Raw genomic sequence first — 22716 nt, 5'->3', positions numbered from 1 at the left:
TCACAGTGTTCAAGAGAGAACTGGATAAGCACCTCCAAAGGATACCTGATCAACCAGGCTGTGACTCATACGTCAGGCTGCGAGCAGCCGCGTCCAACAGCCTGGTTGATCAGTCCGGCAACCAGGAGGCCTGGTCGACGACCGGGCCGCGGGGACGCTAAGCCCCGGAAGCACCTCAAGGTAACCTCAAGGTAGCAGGTATGATCCTTAAGGCTGAGCTTGGATATTGATAGCAGAACCACAATATACCTTCGGGTATTTTAACACATCAGCTCGCATATATATTACAAGGATTAAATGATTAACACAGTTCTATAACTGTAAACACTGGTACAGTTCATGATCAAGGATCCGAACAATATACACTGCCTAGCCTAGCTTTCGTTTCGGTGCTGAGGTGATGTCGATCTGTGAGGATGTCGAGGTGTTGCTCGATACGAGTACGGCGGTTTTCGTCGATGTTGCTGTTTCTCCATTGGTTTGTAGCATGAAGTAGTTGCGTTTTGTTGTCTTTGATTTCATTTTCATCTTAAGGAACATATAATCTCTTCCCACAACCAGACCATCACCAGAGAAATCTTAACAAACAACACAGAAATCATCGATAGAAACAGCGATAGCAGGCGGCTTGACATCTGCGAGGCACTACACATCAAGAAGTCAACACCAGCAATCAACAGGGATGCACAACTATATTCTACCCACTTCAAGACTCCGCACCAATATAGAAGCATCAAGAAATATGGGCCAATAGGCCCTTTGCAGTTACTTCCATTCTATCCTTTAATTTACCCAATTTATACCCATTGTTTCGTGTTCTGTCTTGTGTTGAAAGTTTTGTTTACCTCATCCAAAACTGTTGTAACATATCACTTCACCCAAAATGCGGGTATATAAGATGAAAGCTGTTTAAATCATAGCATAGTAGAACTCTGTTTAGTGTTTGCAGGTTATAGTTGTGTGTGTGTAAACTAAAGTCTTTGAAAATGTAATAAGTTATTATGAAACGCGTTCAAGTGTCGTGTCAGACTAGAAATAAAAATGAATTTTGGAGAATTGATTTTTCAATTACCATCGACAGTGAAAAGAAACATAAGAAATATTGAGAAAATTCGTGTTAGAATTATTAATCTTACTTTTTCGGTCATATTTAATAATATATGTTTACAAGAAAGACTGCTACCAATATATATATATATATAACTGAAAACTCACACCCCAGAAGTGACTCGAACCCATACTCCCAGGAGCAACGCAACTGGTATGTACAAGACGCCTTAATCCACTTGACCATCACGACCGGACATAATGAGGTGATAGCCGAGGCTATTTGAACCACCCCACCGCCGGCACTCGGATAGTAATCTTGGGCATAGCATAGCATAGCATGGTCCTGGGGACCATTCAGGCTTGTTCGCATTTGTGTTCCTCACGTGTGCCCCAAAGAATGAGGTGATTACTATCCGAGTGCCGGCGGTGGGGTGGTTCAAATAGCCTCGGCTATCACCTCATTATGTCCGGTCGTGATGGTCAAGTGGATTAAGGCGTCTTGTACATACCAGTTGCGTTGCTCCTGGGAGTATGGGTTCGAGTCACTTCTGGGGTGTGAGTTTTCAGTTGCATATTGTCCTGGGGACCATTCAGGCTTGTTCGCATATATATATATATATATATATATATATATATATATATATATATATATATATATATATATATATATATATATTATTAAATATGACCGAAAAAGTAAGATTAATAATTCTAACACGAATTTTCTCAATCTTTCGTACATTTCTTTTCACTGTTGGAGGTAAATCAAAAATCAATTCTCCAAAATTCATTTTTATTTCTAGTCTGACGCGACACGAGCGCGTTTCGTAAAACTTATTACATTTTCAAAGACTTTAGTTCACAAATACACAACTGAATAGAACTTACGCATCTCCGATTTTATATCTACATTTGAGTGAGGTGGAAGGGGTGATGTGGCATTAACACAAGACAGAACAAGATGTGGCATTAATAGGGTATTAATTTCATCAACACAAGACAGAACAAGAGTATTAATAGGGTATTAATTTCATCAACACAAGACAGAACACGAAACAATGGATATTGAATAGAAGTGTTTGTAGAAAGGCTATTGGTCCATATTTCTTGATGCTTCTATATTGGAGCGGAGTCTTGAGGTGGGTAGAATATAGTTGTGCAATAATTGGCTGTTGATTGCTGGTGTTGACTTCTTGATGTGTAGTGCCTCGCAAACGTCAAGCCGCCTGCTATCGCTGTATCTATCGATGATTTCTGTGTTGTTTACTAGTGGAGTCCGGATTTCTTGGCGTTCACAGTTTCGATCAGTTTGTTGACCTTTGCTTTTAATTCGGCTGTAGTGTCCTTCGGCTGCCAATATATGTCATTCTTAAAAAAGACGAATATCTGGCGAAAATGAACATCATACTCTCTGACCAAACTAAGTTCCAAAGGGTAACGAAGGACACTACAGCCGAATTAAAAGCAAAGGTCAACAAACTGATCGAAACTGTGAACGCCAAGAAATCCGGACTCCACCTGCCAAAGATCATCGGGGAATATAAACCTGGATATGCGTATGGAAATGTCAAGACACACAAGCCTGGAAACCCACTTCGGCCAATCATTAGCCAGATACCCACACCCACGTACAGACTGGCGAAGCGACTCAACGGCCTGTTGACTCCTTATGTTCCTTGCGCCTTCAGCCTGAAGTCTCCAAAGGAATTTGTTGACTTACTGCAGGGCACGCGGGCCACAGGGATAAGAGCCTCGTTGGACGTAGAATCGCTGTTTACCAACGTACCTGTGGACGAGACAATCGGAATGATAGCCGACAGAGTGTATCGTGATCCAGCCTGTACTCCTCTTGACATACCAGAAAATATTCTGAGGAAACTACTCCAAGCTTGTACTAAAGAGGCACCCTTCTTGAGCCCGGATGGGCACATGTATAAGCAAGTAGATGGGGTCGCCATGGGTTCTCCCCTAGGTGTCCTGTTTGCAAACTTCTACATGGGTACCATCGAGCAAAAAGTCTTAGTCGACATGAACTTGAAACCGGCCATATACTGCAGGTATGTTGACGACATTTGTACACAGGTACCTGATGTCAGACATCTGCAGGAGCTGAAGGAGGCATTTGAGCAGAGTTCCGTGCTGCGTTTCACTTACGAGATGGAAAAGGATGGGAAGCTGCCCTTTCTAGATGTAACAGTCATGGAAAAGGGCGGAGGTTTCCACACTGCAGTCTACACTACACTAAGGAAACAAACATAGGAATGTGCCTAAATGCCAACAGCGACTGCCCAGACAGGTACAAGAGGAGTGTTGTTAACGCATATGTCCACCGTGCTCTCAGCCACAGCTCAGAATGGAAGCAAGTCGACGAAGAACTCTGTAGGGTAAGGCAGGTCCTCGTCAATAACGGCTTCTCCAATGGTTTCGTCGAAGACATCATAAGAAGGAAAGTGAAAAGCCATGCAACCTCTGAAGAGACAACTAACACAACACCTATACCCCCTATTAGACTATTTTACAGGAACTTCTTTTCCACAGCTCATAAAACGGAGGAAAGGGTCCTGAAAGATATTGTTAATAGAAACGTTATCCCTACAGACAAAAATCAGAGGATACAACTGACGATTTACTATAAAACCAGAAAAACGGCCAGCCTACTCATGAGAAACTCTCCAGACACAAAACAGAACGCTTTAAAAGAGACTAACGTCGTCTATGCCTTCAAATGCCCTCTTGGGGACTGTAAGCTCCAAAAAACCCAGTATATAGGCAAGACAACAACGTCTCTTTCTAGGCGTTTAACGATGCATAAGCAACAGGGCTCCATTAAGGAACATATAATCTCTTCCCACAACCAAACCATCGCCAGAGAAATCCTAGTAAACAACACAGAAATCATCGATAGATACAGCGATAGCAGGCGGCTTGACGTTTGCGAGGCACTACACATCAAGAAGTCAACACCAGCAATCAACAGCCAATTATTGCACAACTATATTCTACCCACCTCAAGACTCCGCTCCAATATAGAAGCATCAAGAAATATGGACCAATAGCCTTTCTACAAACACTTCTATTCAATATCCATTGTTTCGTGTTCTGTCTTGTGTTGATGAAATTAATACCCTATTAATACTCTTGTTCTGTCTTGTGTTGATGAAATTAATACCCTATTAGTGCCACATCTTGTTCTGTCTTGTGTTAATGCCACATCACCCCTTCCACCTCACTCAAATGTAGATATAAAATCGGAGATGCATAAGTTCTATCCAGTTGTGTATTTGTGAACTAAAGTCTTTGAAAATGTAATAAGTTTTACGAAACGCGCTCGTGTCGCGTCAGACTAGAAATAAAAATGAATTTTGGAGAATTGATTTTTGATTTACCTCCAACAGTGAAAAGAAATGTACGAAAGATTGAGAAAATTCGTGTTAGAATTATTAATCTTACTTTTTCGGTCATATTTAATAATATATGTCTACAGGAAAGACTGCTACCAAAATATACTAATATATATATATATATATATATATATATATATATATATATATATATATGTCGTACCTAGTAGCCAGAACTCACTTTTTGGCCTACTATTCAAGGCCCGATTTGCCTAATAAGCCAAGTTTTCATGATTTAATTGTTTTTCGGCAACCTAACCTACCTAACCTAACCTAACCTAACTTTTTCCGCTACCTAACCTAACCTAACCTATAAAGATAGGTTTGGTTAGGTTAGGTAGGGTTGGTTAGGTTCGGTTATATATCTACGTTAATTTTAACTCCAATAAAAAAAAATTGACCTCATACATAATGAAATGGGTAGCTTTATCATTTCATAAGAAAAAAATTAGAAAAAATATATTAATTCAGGAAAACTTGGCTTATTAGGCAAATCGGGCCTTGAATAGTAGGCTGAAAAGTGAGTTCTGGCTACTAGGTACGACATATATATATATATATATATATATATATTTTTTTTTTTTGTCTCATTGAAAATGACCGCATATTCTTTATTTACTATCTTCTGGTTTATTAGTTCTTCTATCCCTCTAACTATTATTCTTGCATCAGGGTTTAGTTGAAAGAGGAGTTCTCTAAAACTCATGTTCGTTTTTCAAGGTGAAGAAAAAAGTGAATTACTATAGAATGTACTTATACAATTGCACAATTCAATACAGCTTTACAATACAGTAGACAACCTATTAAAATAGGGAAATTAACTAGCTAGGAACACCGAATAATCTTACGTCTGGCAGGGACAAAACACCCCGCCATTTTTAGGATTGAAGTGAGTAAACTGTCTACATACTTAAAAAGATACAAACACTCCTTTCTTATCCTAAACCTATATAACTAGTCCTATACTTTCCCCAGTTACAAGCTCATAACATTCAAGGGCCTACCACAAAGAGAAATAACCTAATTGTTCCTTACATTCTCTTTGTTAACAATCAGGTATACAAATCTCCCGAAGATCCTGGCTCCTATATGCAAAAAATAAGAGTCGGGTCGTAACACCCCGACACAATGAAATATAATTAATTAATTATAAACCAACCTATTCAGCCCGGCTTTAATGCATTAAAGACAGAAATATCATTAAACTGTTCCTAGGCATGATGTATCATCCACTAATTCCTGAATATCAGCAAAAGCCCAAGAGTACAGGGCAGCCCAAACTGAAAATTCTCTAACAAAAGGAGGACGGTTAAACATAACAAATAAATGCCTAAGGATGCTTTATCGCGAACCATTTAGTGTTCACTTTGTCTTTAATGTAATGACTAACTGAAATTAACTTACTTGCTCAAAGATATCTCACGAATTAATGAAACTGGGACTTTAATGAAGCGTCAGAATCATTGAGGGGAACTCGAAGAATGCCTATATATCACAAACAGGGACTGAAATGGAGCCATATTATCACTGAGACAGGAGTTCAAGAAAAGTCCCAATATCACTGAAATAGGAACTCAAATGAAGTCACAGTATAACACAGACGGGGGCTTAAAGGAAGCCCCATTATCACTGAGAAAGGGGTTCAAACAAATCCACAGTATGACTGAGACATGGACCTAAAGGAAGCCATGGTATTATTGAGACAGGTACTCAAATGTAGTCAGTGAATGACAGACTCAAAGAAAGCCCATTACACTGAGACGGAGACTCAAGGGAAGCCACAAAATGACTGAAATAGGGACTTAAAGAAAGCCCCAGTTACAGTGAAATGGGATGAGTTAGAGAAGATGTATGAAAGTTACACTTGCTTGACTAAAATACATATTCTATAATTTGTGTTTCCTTCATTTCTTAACAGCAATGTTCGGCAACGAAGGCCTACGATCAGCCCTTAAATACAACTTCATACAGAACGGCCCGATATCCTTGGAGTTTGGCGAGGGTGATGTATCTCCTCTGAACCAGACGGTGAAGATATTTGATCACTACCTGGGAGGCATCCATCTGGACGTCATCCACGCTGATAACGTCACACAGGTAACCCTAAGCTTCTTGGTTGCTGTTTCAATAACTGTATGTAATGTTAGGTAGAGGGTCCCGGCAGCATCGGAGGCTCCAGGTATTACAGCCCAACCCGTCCTCGACTCAAGTCCATTACATTCAGCGGTCAACCCCACAGACGCATTCATAAATTTGAACATGCTGTTCATTCAAATGGGAATTTTTGCAAGTATAAATAAATATTATAATATATTAGCATATTGCGTATATATAGGCACAGGATAGGTTAGGTCAGGAGTTTAGGTTCTGTTGGCGATTATTTGTATTTGTAGTACGTGGGTGAAGCATTTATAGGGTTGTGATTCGAACAAAATTCGTCAGTGAAGCACTTGTTCCGGATATGCTCGAACGTCAGCAGTTGTGAGTCGTGTGTAAACCACTTTTCATTCATAAACAGGGGGTTTGGCGGGTGCATGGAATCACTTTTGGATCTTTGTTTGGAGGACTGGCTGTACAGTCAGGAGCGTTCTCGACTCACAATTGAGAATTCCGGGTTCGAATCGCGGGAGGGACAGAAATGGTTGGGCACTTTTTCAATCATCTAATGCCCTTGTTTACTTAGCAGTAAGTAGGTACCCAGGAGTTAGTCAGCTTGTTGTGGGGTTGTATCCTGGGGAGGGTCAGTAATTCGACCCTTGGTGGAAGGGGGGGGGGGGCGACCTCGATATGAGCCTAACAATTATAAATACACTCTGTGTAAATAAGAAGCAATAAGATGCTTATCTTAACATACTAAGAAGGTTAGGTGAGGTCGGTGTTTTCTATGAAGCTTTTCAAGGTAAATTAAAATATTCACAATTAATTAGTGTGTCACATATGCACTTATTAAATAAGCCAATATTGATTGTAAGCAAGTACGAGAACGGGTTGCACTCTGGCTGCCTGTCCCCCAACACAATGGTATGACTTAGAAATGTCGAGCGTGTTGTACAAGAGGATGCGGCAGATATAATGGTAGACACATTAACGAATACTTTTGTGAATAAAATAAATAATCTATCTAATTGCTAAAGAACACTTTGACATTTTACCTTCAGTTTTTAGTTTAGTTAATTTATTATGCACTCAATATACATCCTGTGGACGGTGATGGAAAACGTTAGAGACAGATAATGGTTCAGGAACTGAACTTAAAAACTGGCTTAGCTAAGCAAGTTACTGCACCGAAGGACAAGTTACATCAAATCAAATCAAATCAAATGTTTATTCAGGTAAAAGTACATACATTCAAGATGAGTTATAAACAAAATGTTGGATTTCTAGATAGAGTTAGTACATACAATACCTAAAGCCATTAATACGCACAGCGTTTCGGGCAAGGTCTGGGAAAATACACTTAATACTAACTGAGAACAAAGCATAAATTGAGTTGAAAAGGGAAAAGGGAGGCGGGTAACTTGACGGAAATCAGCAGTTATACAACTTAGTCAACAAACAGTATTGTTTGAGAATAGCAAGACAGGTTGACATTTAGGGGGTAAGGTAGGTTACATGGAATTAATTAGGTAGTACTTTGTTTTTCTCTTAATCTGGTTGAGAGAGGTACAGTCTTTGACTTGATTGGGAAGGTCATTCCACATTCTGGGTACCTTGATTTGCAGAGCATTTCTAGTTTCGTTAAGGCGCACTCTTGGAATATCAAATAGGCATTTGTTTCTGGTGTGGTGCCCATGGGTTCTGTTACAACCTCTAGGAAGCTTTTAAGGTCAGGATTGGTATTACAGTTCAGAGTTTTAAATATATAGAGTTCACTAGAGAGGATGTGCAGTGATTGAATATCTAACATTTTCAAAGATTTAAGTAAGGGTATCGAGTGCTATCTGGGGCCAGAGTTCGATATTGTTCTAATAACAGATTTGTGTTGAGTAATTAGGGGACGTAGATGATTTTCTGTAGTAGAACCCCAAGCACAAATACCATAGTTGAGATAAGGATAGATGAGGGAGTAATAGAGCGTCACCAGGGCAGGGCGAAGTACATAATATCTGATCTTAGAAAGAATGCCAACAGTTTTAGAAACTTTTGTTTGCTATATTTTGAATGTGTTCTTGGAAATTCAACTTGTTATCGATGAGAACACCAAGGAATTTACGATCTGCTTTGTTACTAATAATCATATCCACAATTTGAAACTATGCATTATTAAGAAAACGGCTGTTTATAAATGTCTCTTGTATAATTGTCAATTATTTTCAGATCTTTCAACAATTTATAAATGTTACCATTTCTCATTTAGTGTTAAGTATAACTGTATAACGGGCACATCTCCTGTGCCAGGTGAGTACGACGGGCTCACCATAGCCGGTGCTGGATGCAACGTTTGGTTCCCAGTAGCTGAATCTAAAACAACAATTGCATACTGTATGTTGTTAAGTGCTATGGGGTAATACTTTTTTCTCCTATTCCTGTTTACATTACCATTTTCACTCTTGTTTCTCACCTCTCCCCTCCTCACCTTTTTCCTACTTTTTCCTTCCCTCTCCGTCAACATCCACCGTCTCCTTTCTTCCTCTGTCCCCCCACTCCTAACTTATCTCCCGTCCCCTTCCCACTCTTCTCTCACCCTCCTCCCCATTTCCCTCTGTCCTCCCTGCCCACTCGCCTTCTCCACCTCTCTCCTCCATATCTTCTCCTCTTATCCCCCATTTTATAAAAAAATGCAAAGCTAAAGATCAGGAGAGGGCAGGTGATCCGGATAGTAGAAGGTGGAGAGGACATAGTCCTTCACCCAGCCAGGCCGAACTAACTCTTTATATCTCTGGCGATATAAAGGTGCAGAACCAGAGCCACAACAAAACAGGAATGTGCTAAACACAGGAACAATCTCTCAGCTTCCAGGAACAACGTCAGGAGTTTAAATTGTTTCTATATAAATGCCAGAAGCCTAGTAAATAAATTTGACACGTGCGTATGTCACGTCAAATGTGCGTATGCTGAGGCTGGAAATCCTGACATCATAGGCATCACTGAAACATGGGGACGAGAAGACATAACAGAAGGTAAATTTCATCTCCCGGGATACCAGCCACCATTCAGAAAGGACAGAACAACAAGAGCAGGAGGGGTAATGCTGTACGTGAAAGAGGACCTGAATGCAATCAATAATGAGGAACTAAACACTATGGGATCCTCAGAGCCGGTATGGTACAACATTCTAGCTCGAGATGGTAGCAAAATGACTGTGGTAGTATGCTACAGGAGTGACACTGCAGCAGCAGACGATGTTGTTGATCTATATAATGTGATCAAAGCGGCATCAGAAACCCAAACCCTAATATTGGGGGATTTTAACCATGAGATCATAGACTGGGGTAAATCTAACATCACAAGCAGAGGGAGAACAATTTCTAGATCTGGTTCAGGACTCCTTTCTCCCACAGCATGTGGTAGAGCCCACACGTGGTAAAAACATACTAGATTTTGTGCTAACTTCAGAAGAGGCTATGATTGATCAAATTCAGGTAGAGGAAAAGCTAACCCCCGTTATGTGATCACCATATTTTAAGATGGACTACAAATACTGAAACCCACATAAAGTTTGGTAATCTCTAGAAATGAAGACGTTCTAGATTACCATCGAGGTGACTATCAAGGAATGAGAGAGGAACTGCAAAATATCTTCTGGAGGGAGCTAATAGGCGAACATGGCATGGAAGCATTATGGCAAAACTTTAAGAAAATCATCACGGAACTCGTTCAAAAATATGTGCCAAAAAGAAAGAAGAAAACGAAAGGGAACTAGATGGATGACTCAGGCAGTAAAACAAGCATTGATAACCAAGTTCCCGTGGTGTAGTGGTTAAGATGCGCGCCTGGTGTTTCACGAGCGCTTTGTCCTGGGTTCGTATCCTGGCCGGGCTGGATTTACTTGGCGTCAATCCTTAACTGTAGCCTCTGTTTAACCTAACAGTAAAATGGGTACCTGGTTGTTAAAACAATATGGCTGGGTCGTTTATTCCGAGGAACATAGGATTAAGGACTTGCCAGAAACGCTACGTGTACTAGTGGCTGTACAAGAATGTAACAGCTCTTGTATATGTAAATAAAAAAAAATAAAAAAAATAAGAGGAACCTCTAGAGAACGTATAAATCCACGACAGACATAATTGATTATGAGATAATGAAAGGGCACTAAATTCAGCCACCCAGGAAATCAGATCAACCAAAAAGGAACTATGAAAGAAAACTTTCTCAAAAATAAAAAATGATCCAAAGTCGTTCTATGCCTATATAAGAAGTAAAACCACAACAAAGCACTCGGTAGGAATTTTAAAAGATGAGACTGACCAAACTATAATGGACGACAAAAGGGCAGATAACACTCTAAATGAATATTTTACATCAGTGTTCACACTGGAAAGGTTAGAGGACATCCCATCACCCACAAATATTTCAAGGTGAAGAGAATGAATTTAGGAATATAACCATAACATGCGACATAATCAGGAAGAACATTGACAAAATAAAAAAACTCAAAAGTCCCAGGTGTGGATGGAATACAATCCAAAGTCATAAAGGTACTGGCAGAAGAGCTATGCCTACTACTCAAATTACTTTTCACAAAATCTGTGGACCAATGGATAGTCCCCCTGGATTGGAAACATACAAATGTCTCTCCGTATTTTCAAAAAAGGCAGAAAGAGTTCAGCGGAGAACTACCGGCCGATCAGCTTGACATCACACATCTGCAAGCTCATGGAGAGAATCCTAAGGAAGTAAATCATCCAACATCTCTAGAGAATAATCTAGTAAAATCGACGCAACATGGGTTTGTTAAAATTAGATCCTGCCTTACTAACCTGCTCACACTTTTGGAAACGGCAACCGGCTATTTAGACAAAGGACTTCCGGTAGATGTAGCTTAAATGGACTCTGCTAAAGCCTTTGACAAGGTAGCACATGAGAGACTGGTAAGGAAATTACGGGCACATGGAATAAATGGAAGAATACTAGAATGGATAGCACAATGGTTAAAACAAAGAAAACAATGAGTGGTGCTAAATGGAAATGAATCTGATTGGAGAAATGTGATAAGTGGAGTACCACAGGGGTCCATTTTGGGGCCAACCCTTTTTGTCATATACATCAATGACATAGATGAGAATATCACAAAACTCATCATCAAATTTTCAGATGACACAAAGATTTATGGCAAAGTGGGAAATGGTAATGATGTTGTAGCGTTAAAAAGAGATTTGGAGGAACTCCACAAATGGTCAGAAGACTGACAAATGCTTTTTAATAAGTATAAATGCAAGGCCCTGCATGTGGGGCACAATAACCTGTGCCACAACTATCAAATTAATAACATTACATTATAGCAAATTGATGAGAAAAAGGACCTTGGAGTTAAAATCCACCATTCAATGAAAGTTGCACAGCTGGTAGGAAAAGCATTTATAAAAGCTAACCAAACACTTGGAATAATCAATCGGGCCTTCAATTTCAAGGAAAAGAAGGTAGTGATTCAACTGTATAAATCTCTGGTGCGTCCCCATTTGGATTACTGTATCCAAGCATGGAGACCTCATTTTCAGGATATAGCTACTCTGGAGAAAGTGCAACACCGGGCAACAAAAATCATTCCAGAGCGAAGTCAACTCTCGTATCAGGAACGGTTGAGTGCCACAGAACTAACAACACTGCAAACTAGGCATGACAGGGCGGATCTCATTAAAACTTTTAAAATACTGAACAACTTGAAGGATGTTGATCCAGACAATTTCTTCAAGGGTCTGATGTAACAAACAAGGAGTAACGGTTTCACTGAAGCTCAACAAGTCACAATGTAGGACTGAGAACAGGAGATACTTTATCACCCACAGGACTATTAACTTATGGAATCTCCTACCCGCCGAAGCTGTTAATGCGAAAACTGTGTTGTGCTTTAAAGTACATCTAGTAAAGATCATCAAGGCAAATGAGGGGGGACCTTCGACAAGCCGCCGGCTTCCTATCCTCGTCGAGGCCACTAGTGTTAGTGGCTCTCAGGTAAACTCAGGTGAATTTCTCTGGTGATTTTTTTTTATTAATACATTAGGTACATCTGAATTTGTGCAGCTACCCTAGACTATATGAAGGTGGATAATAGTGTGTCAAAAAGCTAGCTTCGTGGTGCTAACAAATCCCCATCACACAGGATGGTTAGTCATACAGAGGCATGTGACAAGCAGTCTGCTCTGGCAGACTCCGGATGCATTTTGAGGATATCATCAACACAAGATTGAATAAGGCAGCAGTGGTAATAAAAGTCCCCATCTCGCAGGATGGTTAGTCATACAGGGCCATGTGTTTAGTAGCCGGCACTGGCAAATTTTGTGTATACTGTGAGGATATCTTCAAGAACACGAGAGTGAATAAAGTAATTACAAAGCTCCAGGTACCGTATGCCAACTGGTCTGAAAGGTCTAATAAGTGGGCATTCAGTGATGTAGTGCGGGAGATCGTGCCGTAGTTCCTGCTCACAGAGTTTGCACCTGGAGTGCTCAGGATTGGGAGATCCGTCACCTGCAGCCACCTGCCACAGGTAACGGTAGCCACCTGCCACAGGTAACGGTAACCCAACCTGATCCTTGCAACCACTGTGTCGCACAGTCTAGTGGACCATTTTGTGCTGCCCATAGATGTAGGTTTCAGATCTGAACAAATCATAGCTTTTTATACTAGTACTTTCAGGTCGTTGGGAGTCAGTAAGTTCTTTCCTATCAGATCTGAATGTTTCGACCAATACAGTTTTGACAGCAGAGATGGGGATACCTAGATCTAATTCAACGTCAAACTTGTTACACGCTAATTTGGTTGCAATGTCTGTCTCATTATGATGGGTTATATTTATGTGTGAAGGTATCCATACAAAGGAGATTCGAGACCCTTTACTCTGTGCATCAATTAGGTCATTTATAATGGCGTGAGTAAGCATGAAAACTCTATGGAAATCACAACTCTGATTTTATTTCCGACGTTTGTGAAAATCGCATAGGTCGCTTTAGCTGCCGATATTTCTTAAAGCTACACTAGGGCCGACTCTCAACTGGCCCATGACACTCACATACCAAATGTCTTATGTGTGAAAATATCGCGAGGTTAGCTCCAAGTTTCTGGCCTCCTACTTCATACAAATACATTATATTTTAAAGAAACATATTTGGGTTACAATATAATTGTAATAATAGTGTTACAAAAATGTTAATCGAAAATGCTATGTAGTACATATTTTGCAAATGTATTAAGCGTCATTTTTGTTTTTGTTTCCATGCTTTAAAATATGCTCATCTTTATGTGTTTATTTTATTACATGGAAATTATGTCAATATCTTAACTGTTTTGCATATATATTAAATTTTCAATGTCAGGTAATGATTATCAGGAAATACATAATTTGGAAATTAAATATTTGTGTTTACTATTAGTTAGGCACCACAAATACTCGTATAGAATTGAACGGGGGGGGGGGGGGAGGATGTAGGGAAGAGAGGGGGAATTGTCAGAGGGAAAGCGCCAAGCCATTACGACTATATAGCTCTTGGAAGGGGTCATGATAAGGATTTGGGATGGGACGGGGAGGGAAGGAATGGTGCCCAACCTTTGAACGGTCTGGGATTGAACGCCAATCTGAATGAAGCGAGACTGCCGCTCTATAGTCCACCCGAAGTGGTTGGGCATGGGTAGGTATGTAGTGGGCAAGTAATATATCATTGTGACAACCTACACAGATGTATGGCGACCGGTACTTCGCCGTGTGCCACGACCTCACCTCCAGCCTCCACGCCAAGAACGTCGCCAGGAAGAAAAAGAATACGTACAGGTATGAGCTGAGGCACCGAGGACAGCGCTCCACCGCAGACCTCTTCTCCCTTAATATTGGCCAGAACTGTGAGTATCTTCGGTGTGTCTGCACGCCTCTTGCAGTACACTTTCTCAGCGTAACCTGGTAGATATATTGTCAGCATAACAAAATGCTTTTCCACGTGGTCAGTTATGAAATACGCATTCAATATGGCTGGGTGAGATTGGTTCATGTTACTAGTCAGTTCCTGGGCACGGGAAATATTCTGGTTCTTCATGGTCCATGCTGTTTCAACAACTAACTACACTTTATCAACAACCAACTTCACTTTATCAACAACCAACTTCACTTTATCAACAACCAACTACACTTTATCAACAACCAACTACACTTTATCAACAACCTACTACACTTTATCAACAACCTACTACACTTTATCAACAACCAACTACACTTTATCAACAACCTACTACACTTTATCAACAACCTACTTCACTTTATCAACAACCTATTACACTTTATCAACAACCTACTACACTTTATCAACAACCTACTACACTTTATCAACAACCAACTACACTTTATCAACAACCAACTACACTTTATCAACAACCAACTACACTTTATCAACAACCAACTACACTTTATCAACAACCAACTACACTTTATCAACAACCAACTACACTTTATCAACAACCAACTACATGTTATCAACAACCAACTACACTTTATCAACAACCAACTACATGTTATCAACAACCAACTACACTTTATCAACAACCAACTACACGTTATCAACAACCAACTACATGTTATCAACAACCAACTACACTTTATCAACAACCAACTACACTTTATCAACAACCAATTACATGTTATCAACAACCAACTACATGTTATCAACAACCAACTACACTTTATCAACAACCAATTACATGTTATCAACAACCAACTACACGTTATCAACAACCAACTACATGTTATCAACAACCAACTACACTTTATCAACAACCAACTACATGTTATCAACAACCAACTACACTTTATCAACAACCAACTACACGTTATCAACAACCAACTACATGTTATCAACAACCAACTACACTTTATCAACAACCAACTACACTTTATCAACAACCAATTACATGTTATCAACAACCAACTACACTTTATCAACAACCAACTACACTTTATCAACAACCAATTACATGTTATCAACAACCAACTACACTTTATCAACAACCAACTACACGTTATCAACAACCAACTACACGTTATCAACAACCAACTACATGTTATCAACAACCAACTACACTTTATCAACAACCAACTACATGTTATCAACAACCAACTACACTTTAACCAACAACCAACTACACTTTATCAACAACCAATTACATGTTATCAACAACCAACTACATGTTATCAACAACCAACTACACTTTATCAACAACCAACTACATGTTATCAACAACCAACTACATGTTATCAACAACCAACTACATGTTATCAACAACCAACTACATGTTATCAACAACCAACTACATGTTATCAACAACCAACTACACTTTATCAACAACCAACTACATGTTATCAACAACCAACTACATGTTATCAACAACCAACTACACTTTATCAACAACCAACTACACGTTATCAACAACCAACTACATGTTATCAACAACCAACTACACTTTATCAACAACCAACTACACTTTATCAACAACCAATTACATGTTATCAACAACCAACTACACTTTATCAACAACCAACTACACTTTATCAACAACCAATTACATGTTATCAACAACCAACTACACTTTATCAACAACCAACTACACGTTATCAACAACCAACTACATGTTATCAACAACCAACTACACTTTATCAACAACCAACTACACTTTATCAACAACCAATTACATGTTATCAACAACCAACTACACTTTATCAACAACCAACTACACTTTATCAACAACCAATTACATGTTATCAACAACCAACTACACTTTATCAACAACCAACTACACGTTATCAACAACCAACTACACGTTATCAACAACCAACTACATGTTATCAACAACCAACTACACTTTATCAACAACCAACTACATGTTATCAACAACCAACTACACTTTAACCAACAACCAACTACACTTTATCAACAACCAATTACATGTTATCAACAACCAACTACATGTTATCAACAACCAACTACACTTTATCAACAACCAACTACATGTTATCAACAACCAACTACATGTTATCAACAACCAACTACATGTTATCAACAACCAACTACATGTTATCAACAACCAACTACATGTTATCAACAACCAACTACACTTTATCAACAACCAACTACATGTTATCAACAACCAACTACATGTTATCAACAACCAACTACACTTTATCAACAACCAACTACATGTTATCAACAACCAACTACACTTTAACCAACAACCAACTACACTTTATCAACAACCAATTACATGTTATCAACAACCAACTACATGTTATCAACAACCAACTACACTTTATCAACAACCAACTACATGTTATCAACAACCAACTACATGTTATCAACAACCAACTACACTTTATCAACAACCAACTACATGTTATCAACAACCAACTACATGTTATCAACAACCAGCTACACTTTATCAACAACCAACTACATGTTATCAACAACCAACTACACTTTATCAACAACCTACTACACTTTATCAACAATAAATACTCACACTCCGCCCAAGTAAAACAGAAACAAGCAACACTTAGTGGGCCAGCCAGAGGCTTAGGGCCCGCGCAGGAATATCCCTAAAAAAAAAAAAAAAAAAAAAAAAAACTACACTTTATCAACAACCAACTACACTATCAACAACCAACTACACTTTATCAACAACCAACTACACTTTATCAACAACCTACTACATTTACTTATCATGCTGTTTCAACTTACTGATGGTTTTCCAGAAGGGGTAACAGAGTCATTTTCCTTCTCCCAGGGGTGTCACACACGGACGAGCTCTTCTACCTGTTCAGTGGCGGTCCTCTATGGGCGCCGCTGGAGCGGGACGAGGACCTCAAGCTCCGTAACATCATCACAACCTTATGGACAAACTTTGCAACTACCGGGTAGGATATTAATGAACTACTTTCTGATCTCCAGGCAGTGACACATAGGTTCATATTTCCCAGTTATTTCTCTGATCTTTGGGACATATATACTATGATCTGGTAAATACTATAATACTATTATATGGAAATACTAAACAATCGCAACAATATAATTTTCTGTTATAGACAGTAATAAGGCTCTACAAAGCCTTAATAATGTTGAACGTTTTTAAAGGCATTTACATCAACTTAGACTGCTGCTTCTGCTTGTCTAGTGTAATGTTAATAGTGCAAAAAATGAGAAGTCTTAACTAAGTTCATCATTGAAGGCAGGCAGAAATGAACAATTGATTAGTTTTGTTCAATGTTAGCGCATTGCTGTTGATCGAAATACGTTACTGGCATCTAAACATTAATGAGAAATTAATAAGTGCATATTATGCTCAGAGGAAGCTCCATTTTGTTCCATTGTGAAGTCTTCAATACATTTTTCCTACATATTGTTTGAATTGTCTATATATTCAGGTAGAATTGTTATAAATTTCTTAAATAAATTACATGTCAAGAAAATATTCAGCAAACAACTTGCAACGACAAATTGAACAAACATTTTACCTTCTTCACCTTAATGGGAAATCAATTACAGGAATCGGAAAAATAAAAAGTATTTAGAAGTGGATATAATTCCAACATTAATACCAGAGGCACTCATAAACAAGGTAACATCGACAGCATATGGGACGCTGACAAACATTAGAACGTCATTTAAAACATAAATACGAATTCTTGCAAAGCAATCTTCAGAGCCTATGGAAGCCTCATCTTGTGAACCATAACACCAAAATTGAAAAAGTACAGAGGTTTGCAACAAGATTGGTGCCAAAACTAAGAGGGTTAAACTACGAGGATAGGTTATAGGAACTATATAGTACCACAACCCTAAAAGTAGAGAAGATAAGATCACAGCATACAATATGTTGCAGGAATAGACAAAGGGAATAAGGACAGTCTCCTTAAATCGAGAGAACGTAGGACAAGAAGACGTAAGTGGAAGCTGGAAACGCAAATGAATCAAATACTAATCTCTCTCATCTCATTTTTTTTCTTACAATGTATCTGTTATCATTTTATTAATTCTACTAGAAATTTCCTACTTAAAATTATCTGTTAGATTAAGGACCTGCCCGAAACACTGCGCGTACTAGTGGATTTACAAGATTGTAAATACTATGCTATGTATTCTCACAAACCCAATGTACCTTCTTGTATATAAATAAATAAATAAAAATAAATAAATAAAGGAAATGCAAGGAAATACTCGTTCTCCGTCAGCAGTCAACAAGTGAAACGCACGGTAAGGAGTTTTGGCAGCCTCCTCCATCCACAGGATAGCTAAATTATCCTTGAAGGTGCAGTAGTACCCTAGGTTACAATCCTTTTGATGATGTCGTGGCCTAAGTGTCTAGAGCGTGCGCCTGGAAAAACCCAGTGCATAAGTTCGAAGCCTCATCATGGCTCCTGCGGATTTTATTATTTTTATCTCGCAGATACCACACTAACGTGATATATATAAGTGAGAAAATCCACCAGGGATGTGAGGTGGCGCGAACCTACGACCGTGGCATTACCAGTCGCTGAATCTGTACACCAGTTGATTTACAGTTGAGAGGCGGGACCAAAGAGCCAGAGCTCAACCCCCACAACTACAATTAGATGAGTACTCTACCACTGGACTATCGTTGACTTGTAAAAGTCATACAACCGGATTTCTACTGAAATCACAGGAAGTCTGGAAGTTCCAGACTTCCTGTGATTTTAGTAGGAATCCGGTTGTATGTTTTTTTTTTTTTTTGCAAGTCAGCGATGGTTTAGTGGTAGTCTATTCGACTGGCAATGCCAGGGTCGTAGGTTCACGCCACCTCTCAGCCCTTGTGGATTTTCTCATTAGTATTATTATACACAGAAATCCCAATAAGGTGATATATCAAATGAACAAATCAACAAGGGCCTTGATGAGGGTTCGAACCTATGCGCTGGATGTTCCCAGGCACGCTCTAGTTAACTACACCACGACATGGTAAAAAAAAAAATTGCAACCTGGAGTGCTACTGACCCCACGAGGATCCTGAGGCTTTCACTCAAGCCTAACCGGGATTTCACACAATTCCCCCATGCACTCGGGCTGTCAGTTAAATAGTTCTATCTCTGGAAATGTGAGTTACTTCAAAATTACTACAATATACACACAGAAATCACAATGATGTGATTTACGAATAATACGAATATTCACAAATCACAATATTCGTAATATTCATAAATTGAAAATGAATATTACGTTATTCGTGATATATATTATTTTACCATATCGTGGTGATCTAACGTGGTAATATGGAATATATAATGTGATATATTATGTATAACTGTCGTGGTACAGTTGACTAGAGCGCATCTGGTAACATCTAGTGCATAGGTTCGAACCCTCAACAAGGCCCTTGTGGATTTTATTATTGTTATTATTATTATTATTATTATTATTATTATATGGGATCAGAAGCCAAACTGGCAGGGACTTAATATGTTGAAATTTACAAGATAGGAGTAAAGCTGTTTATAAATCATTTTTTCAAATATTTTTCATAAATATCGATATTTTTTATATTTTATTTATATACTAGCTGTACCCGGCCACGAGTTGTTGTGGCTAGTGCATTGTTGAGCTACAGCAACTTTCCCCGGTCTACCAGTCCTCCCCACCATTCTCCCCTACCCCGTTCCTTTGTCCTCCCCACCATCCCCCACTCCTCTGTCCCCTCGTCCTCCTAACCATTCCCCACACCACCGTCCCCTCGTCCTCCCCACCATCCCCCACTCCTCTGTCCCCTCGTCCTCCTAACCATCCCCCACACCACCGTCCCCTCGTCCTCCCCACCATCCCCCACTCCTCTGTCCCCTCGTCCTCCTAACCATCCCCCACACCACCGTCCCCTCGTCCTCCCCACCATCTCCCCCTCGTCCTCCCCACCATCTCCCACTCCCCCATCCCCTAGTCGTTCCCACAATTACCCCCTCCCCTGTCTCGTCGTCCTCCCCACCATCCACCACTCCCGTCCCCTCATCCTCCCCACCATTCCCTACTCCTTATTCCGATGCATTCCCAAATGATCTGATGTTCCCATCAGAGAACTGGGAACATCAAATAATCTGATGTTCCCATCACTGAAATATAAGAAAAACTGTTAAAAAAACGAAATAAAAACAGTTAAAAATAAAAAAATAAACTATACTCACGAAATGAACGTTACGGAAAACAACACAGCTCAGTTCCAACGCAATGTCACACAAAACAATTAAATCAAAATGAAAATAAATCAAAATCTATGAAAATTAAATTTGTCAATGCAATCGGAAACATTGAAATGGAATCGTAACATATTTAAGATAGCGTATGTGTTCTTACGTGCAACAGATGGCATTGTTTCTTAAAAAAAGAATGTTTTTACCTGTCACAGGTGGCATCTATACTTGCGAAATGAACGGTATGGTAAACAACACAGCTCAATTCCAACGCAGTGTCACACAAAATAATTTAATCAAAATGAAAATAAATTGTAATCAATGAAAATTCAATTTATCAATGCAATCGGAAACATTGAAATGGAATCGTAATATATTTAGTATAGTGTGTGAGTTGCTATTACGTGCAACAGATGGTGCTGTTTAAAAAAAAAGCATGTTTCTACCTGTCACAGGTGTACGTGGCATCGATGTAGTAGGTATATAAAAACATGCACGTATTCGAATGGAACGTTGTGTCAAAATTTCAAAGCAATTGGTGAAGAACTTTTGGATATTACAGCATGTGTTTCTCTTACGCGCAACAGATGGCCCTGTTTTTTTTAACGGTTTTTTTCCTGTCACAGGTGAGGCATGTATATATTAGGTACATAAAAACACGCGCTTATTCGAATACAACGTTGTGTCAAAATTTCAAAGCATTCGGTAAAGAGGTTTCGAAGATTTCCCTCACATGAAAAACACAGTTTTACAAAAAAATCATGTTTTTTCCCCGTCACAGACGTGACATCTATATAGTATATATATAAAAACTCGCTCGGATGCGAGTGGAACGTTGTGTGAAAATTTCAAAGCAATCGGTGAAGAACTTTCGGAGATTAGCGGTTATGCACAAACGAACATTTCCACTTTTATTTATATAGATAGAAGAGTTCTTACATTCTTGTAAAGCCAATGGCACGCATAGAGTTTCGGGCAGGTCCTTAATCCTAATTTTTCCCTGGAATACGACCCGCCAAATTGTTTAACAACCAGGTACCCATTCACTGCTGAGTGAACAAAGGTTACAGTTAAGGATTGGCGCCCAGTCAATCCTCCTCGGCCAGGATACGAACCCAGGCCAAAACTCTCGCGAAGCACTGGGCGAGTGCTTTACCACAACATCACTGGGATTGCATATTGGTATGTAATCGGTAGAGCGACGGTCTCGCTTCATGCAGGTCGGCGTTCAATCCCCGACAGTCCAAGTAGTTGGGCACCATTCCTTCCCCCTCCCCTTAGTCCCATCCCAAATCCTTATCCTGATCCCTACCAAGTGCTATACAGTCGTAATGGCTTGGCGCTTTCCCCTGATAATTCCTCCTTCCTGCTTTTATAATGTCAAGAAAAGTTTGACACTATCGAGAGATTTGTTGAATAGCTGAGCTATGGGTGGCGCAAGGGCATGGGAGGCACTTTTGTATACGATAGATGGTGTTTCACTAATGTTCCCAGCTCTGGTTTTAAGTGAGTGAAATGTGGATATAATGTCTGTTGGTGTGGGAACCGACCTGTGAGATTTATATTTATTTAATTTATATGAATTTATATTTACGTTAATTTATATACTTCGATAGCAATTTGTATGATAATGAGTGGACTGTATTTCTGCAATAATCTCTTAATCTCACAAATCGATCCTCTACACATTAGGGGGGGTTTATTAAATTAATATATATGCAGCCAATCAAACTACAGTAATAGACTACATACATTGAAGAGGTTCCTTATCTTATAGTACAGCAGGTTAGTCCACCAGGTATAACTAGGGTGTAGACACCAAATTATCCTCTTTGAGGTAGCTTCCATCACCCAGTAACTGGTGCACAAAGTCTTGCTTCCTCGTCTTGACCTGTCAAAAGGGCGCTAGCTGTAAAGCCAGATACCATATATGACAAGTAT

At 39.4% G+C, this 22716-nt stretch overlaps 1 protein-coding gene across 1 annotated transcript in view; it reads left to right on the top strand.

Annotated features, from left to right (window-relative positions):
* The window catches only part of LOC123755654 (carboxylic ester hydrolase), a 113924-nt gene that overhangs the window by 84365 nt on the left and 6843 nt on the right, over positions 1–22716 (top strand). The window contains exons 9-11 of the mRNA XM_045738383.2: positions 6370–6548; positions 14285–14444; positions 17370–17499. Of these exons, the coding sequence (XP_045594339.2) occupies positions 6370–6548; positions 14285–14444; positions 17370–17499 (469 nt within the window). The remainder of the gene's footprint in view (positions 1–6369; positions 6549–14284; positions 14445–17369; positions 17500–22716) is intronic.

This window comes from Procambarus clarkii, chromosome 55 (genome assembly GCF_040958095.1).
Source record: "Procambarus clarkii isolate CNS0578487 chromosome 55, FALCON_Pclarkii_2.0, whole genome shotgun sequence".
In the NCBI taxonomy this organism is placed as follows: domain Eukaryota; kingdom Metazoa; phylum Arthropoda; class Malacostraca; order Decapoda; family Cambaridae; genus Procambarus; species Procambarus clarkii.
This window is presented reverse-complemented; position numbering and strand designations above follow the sequence as displayed.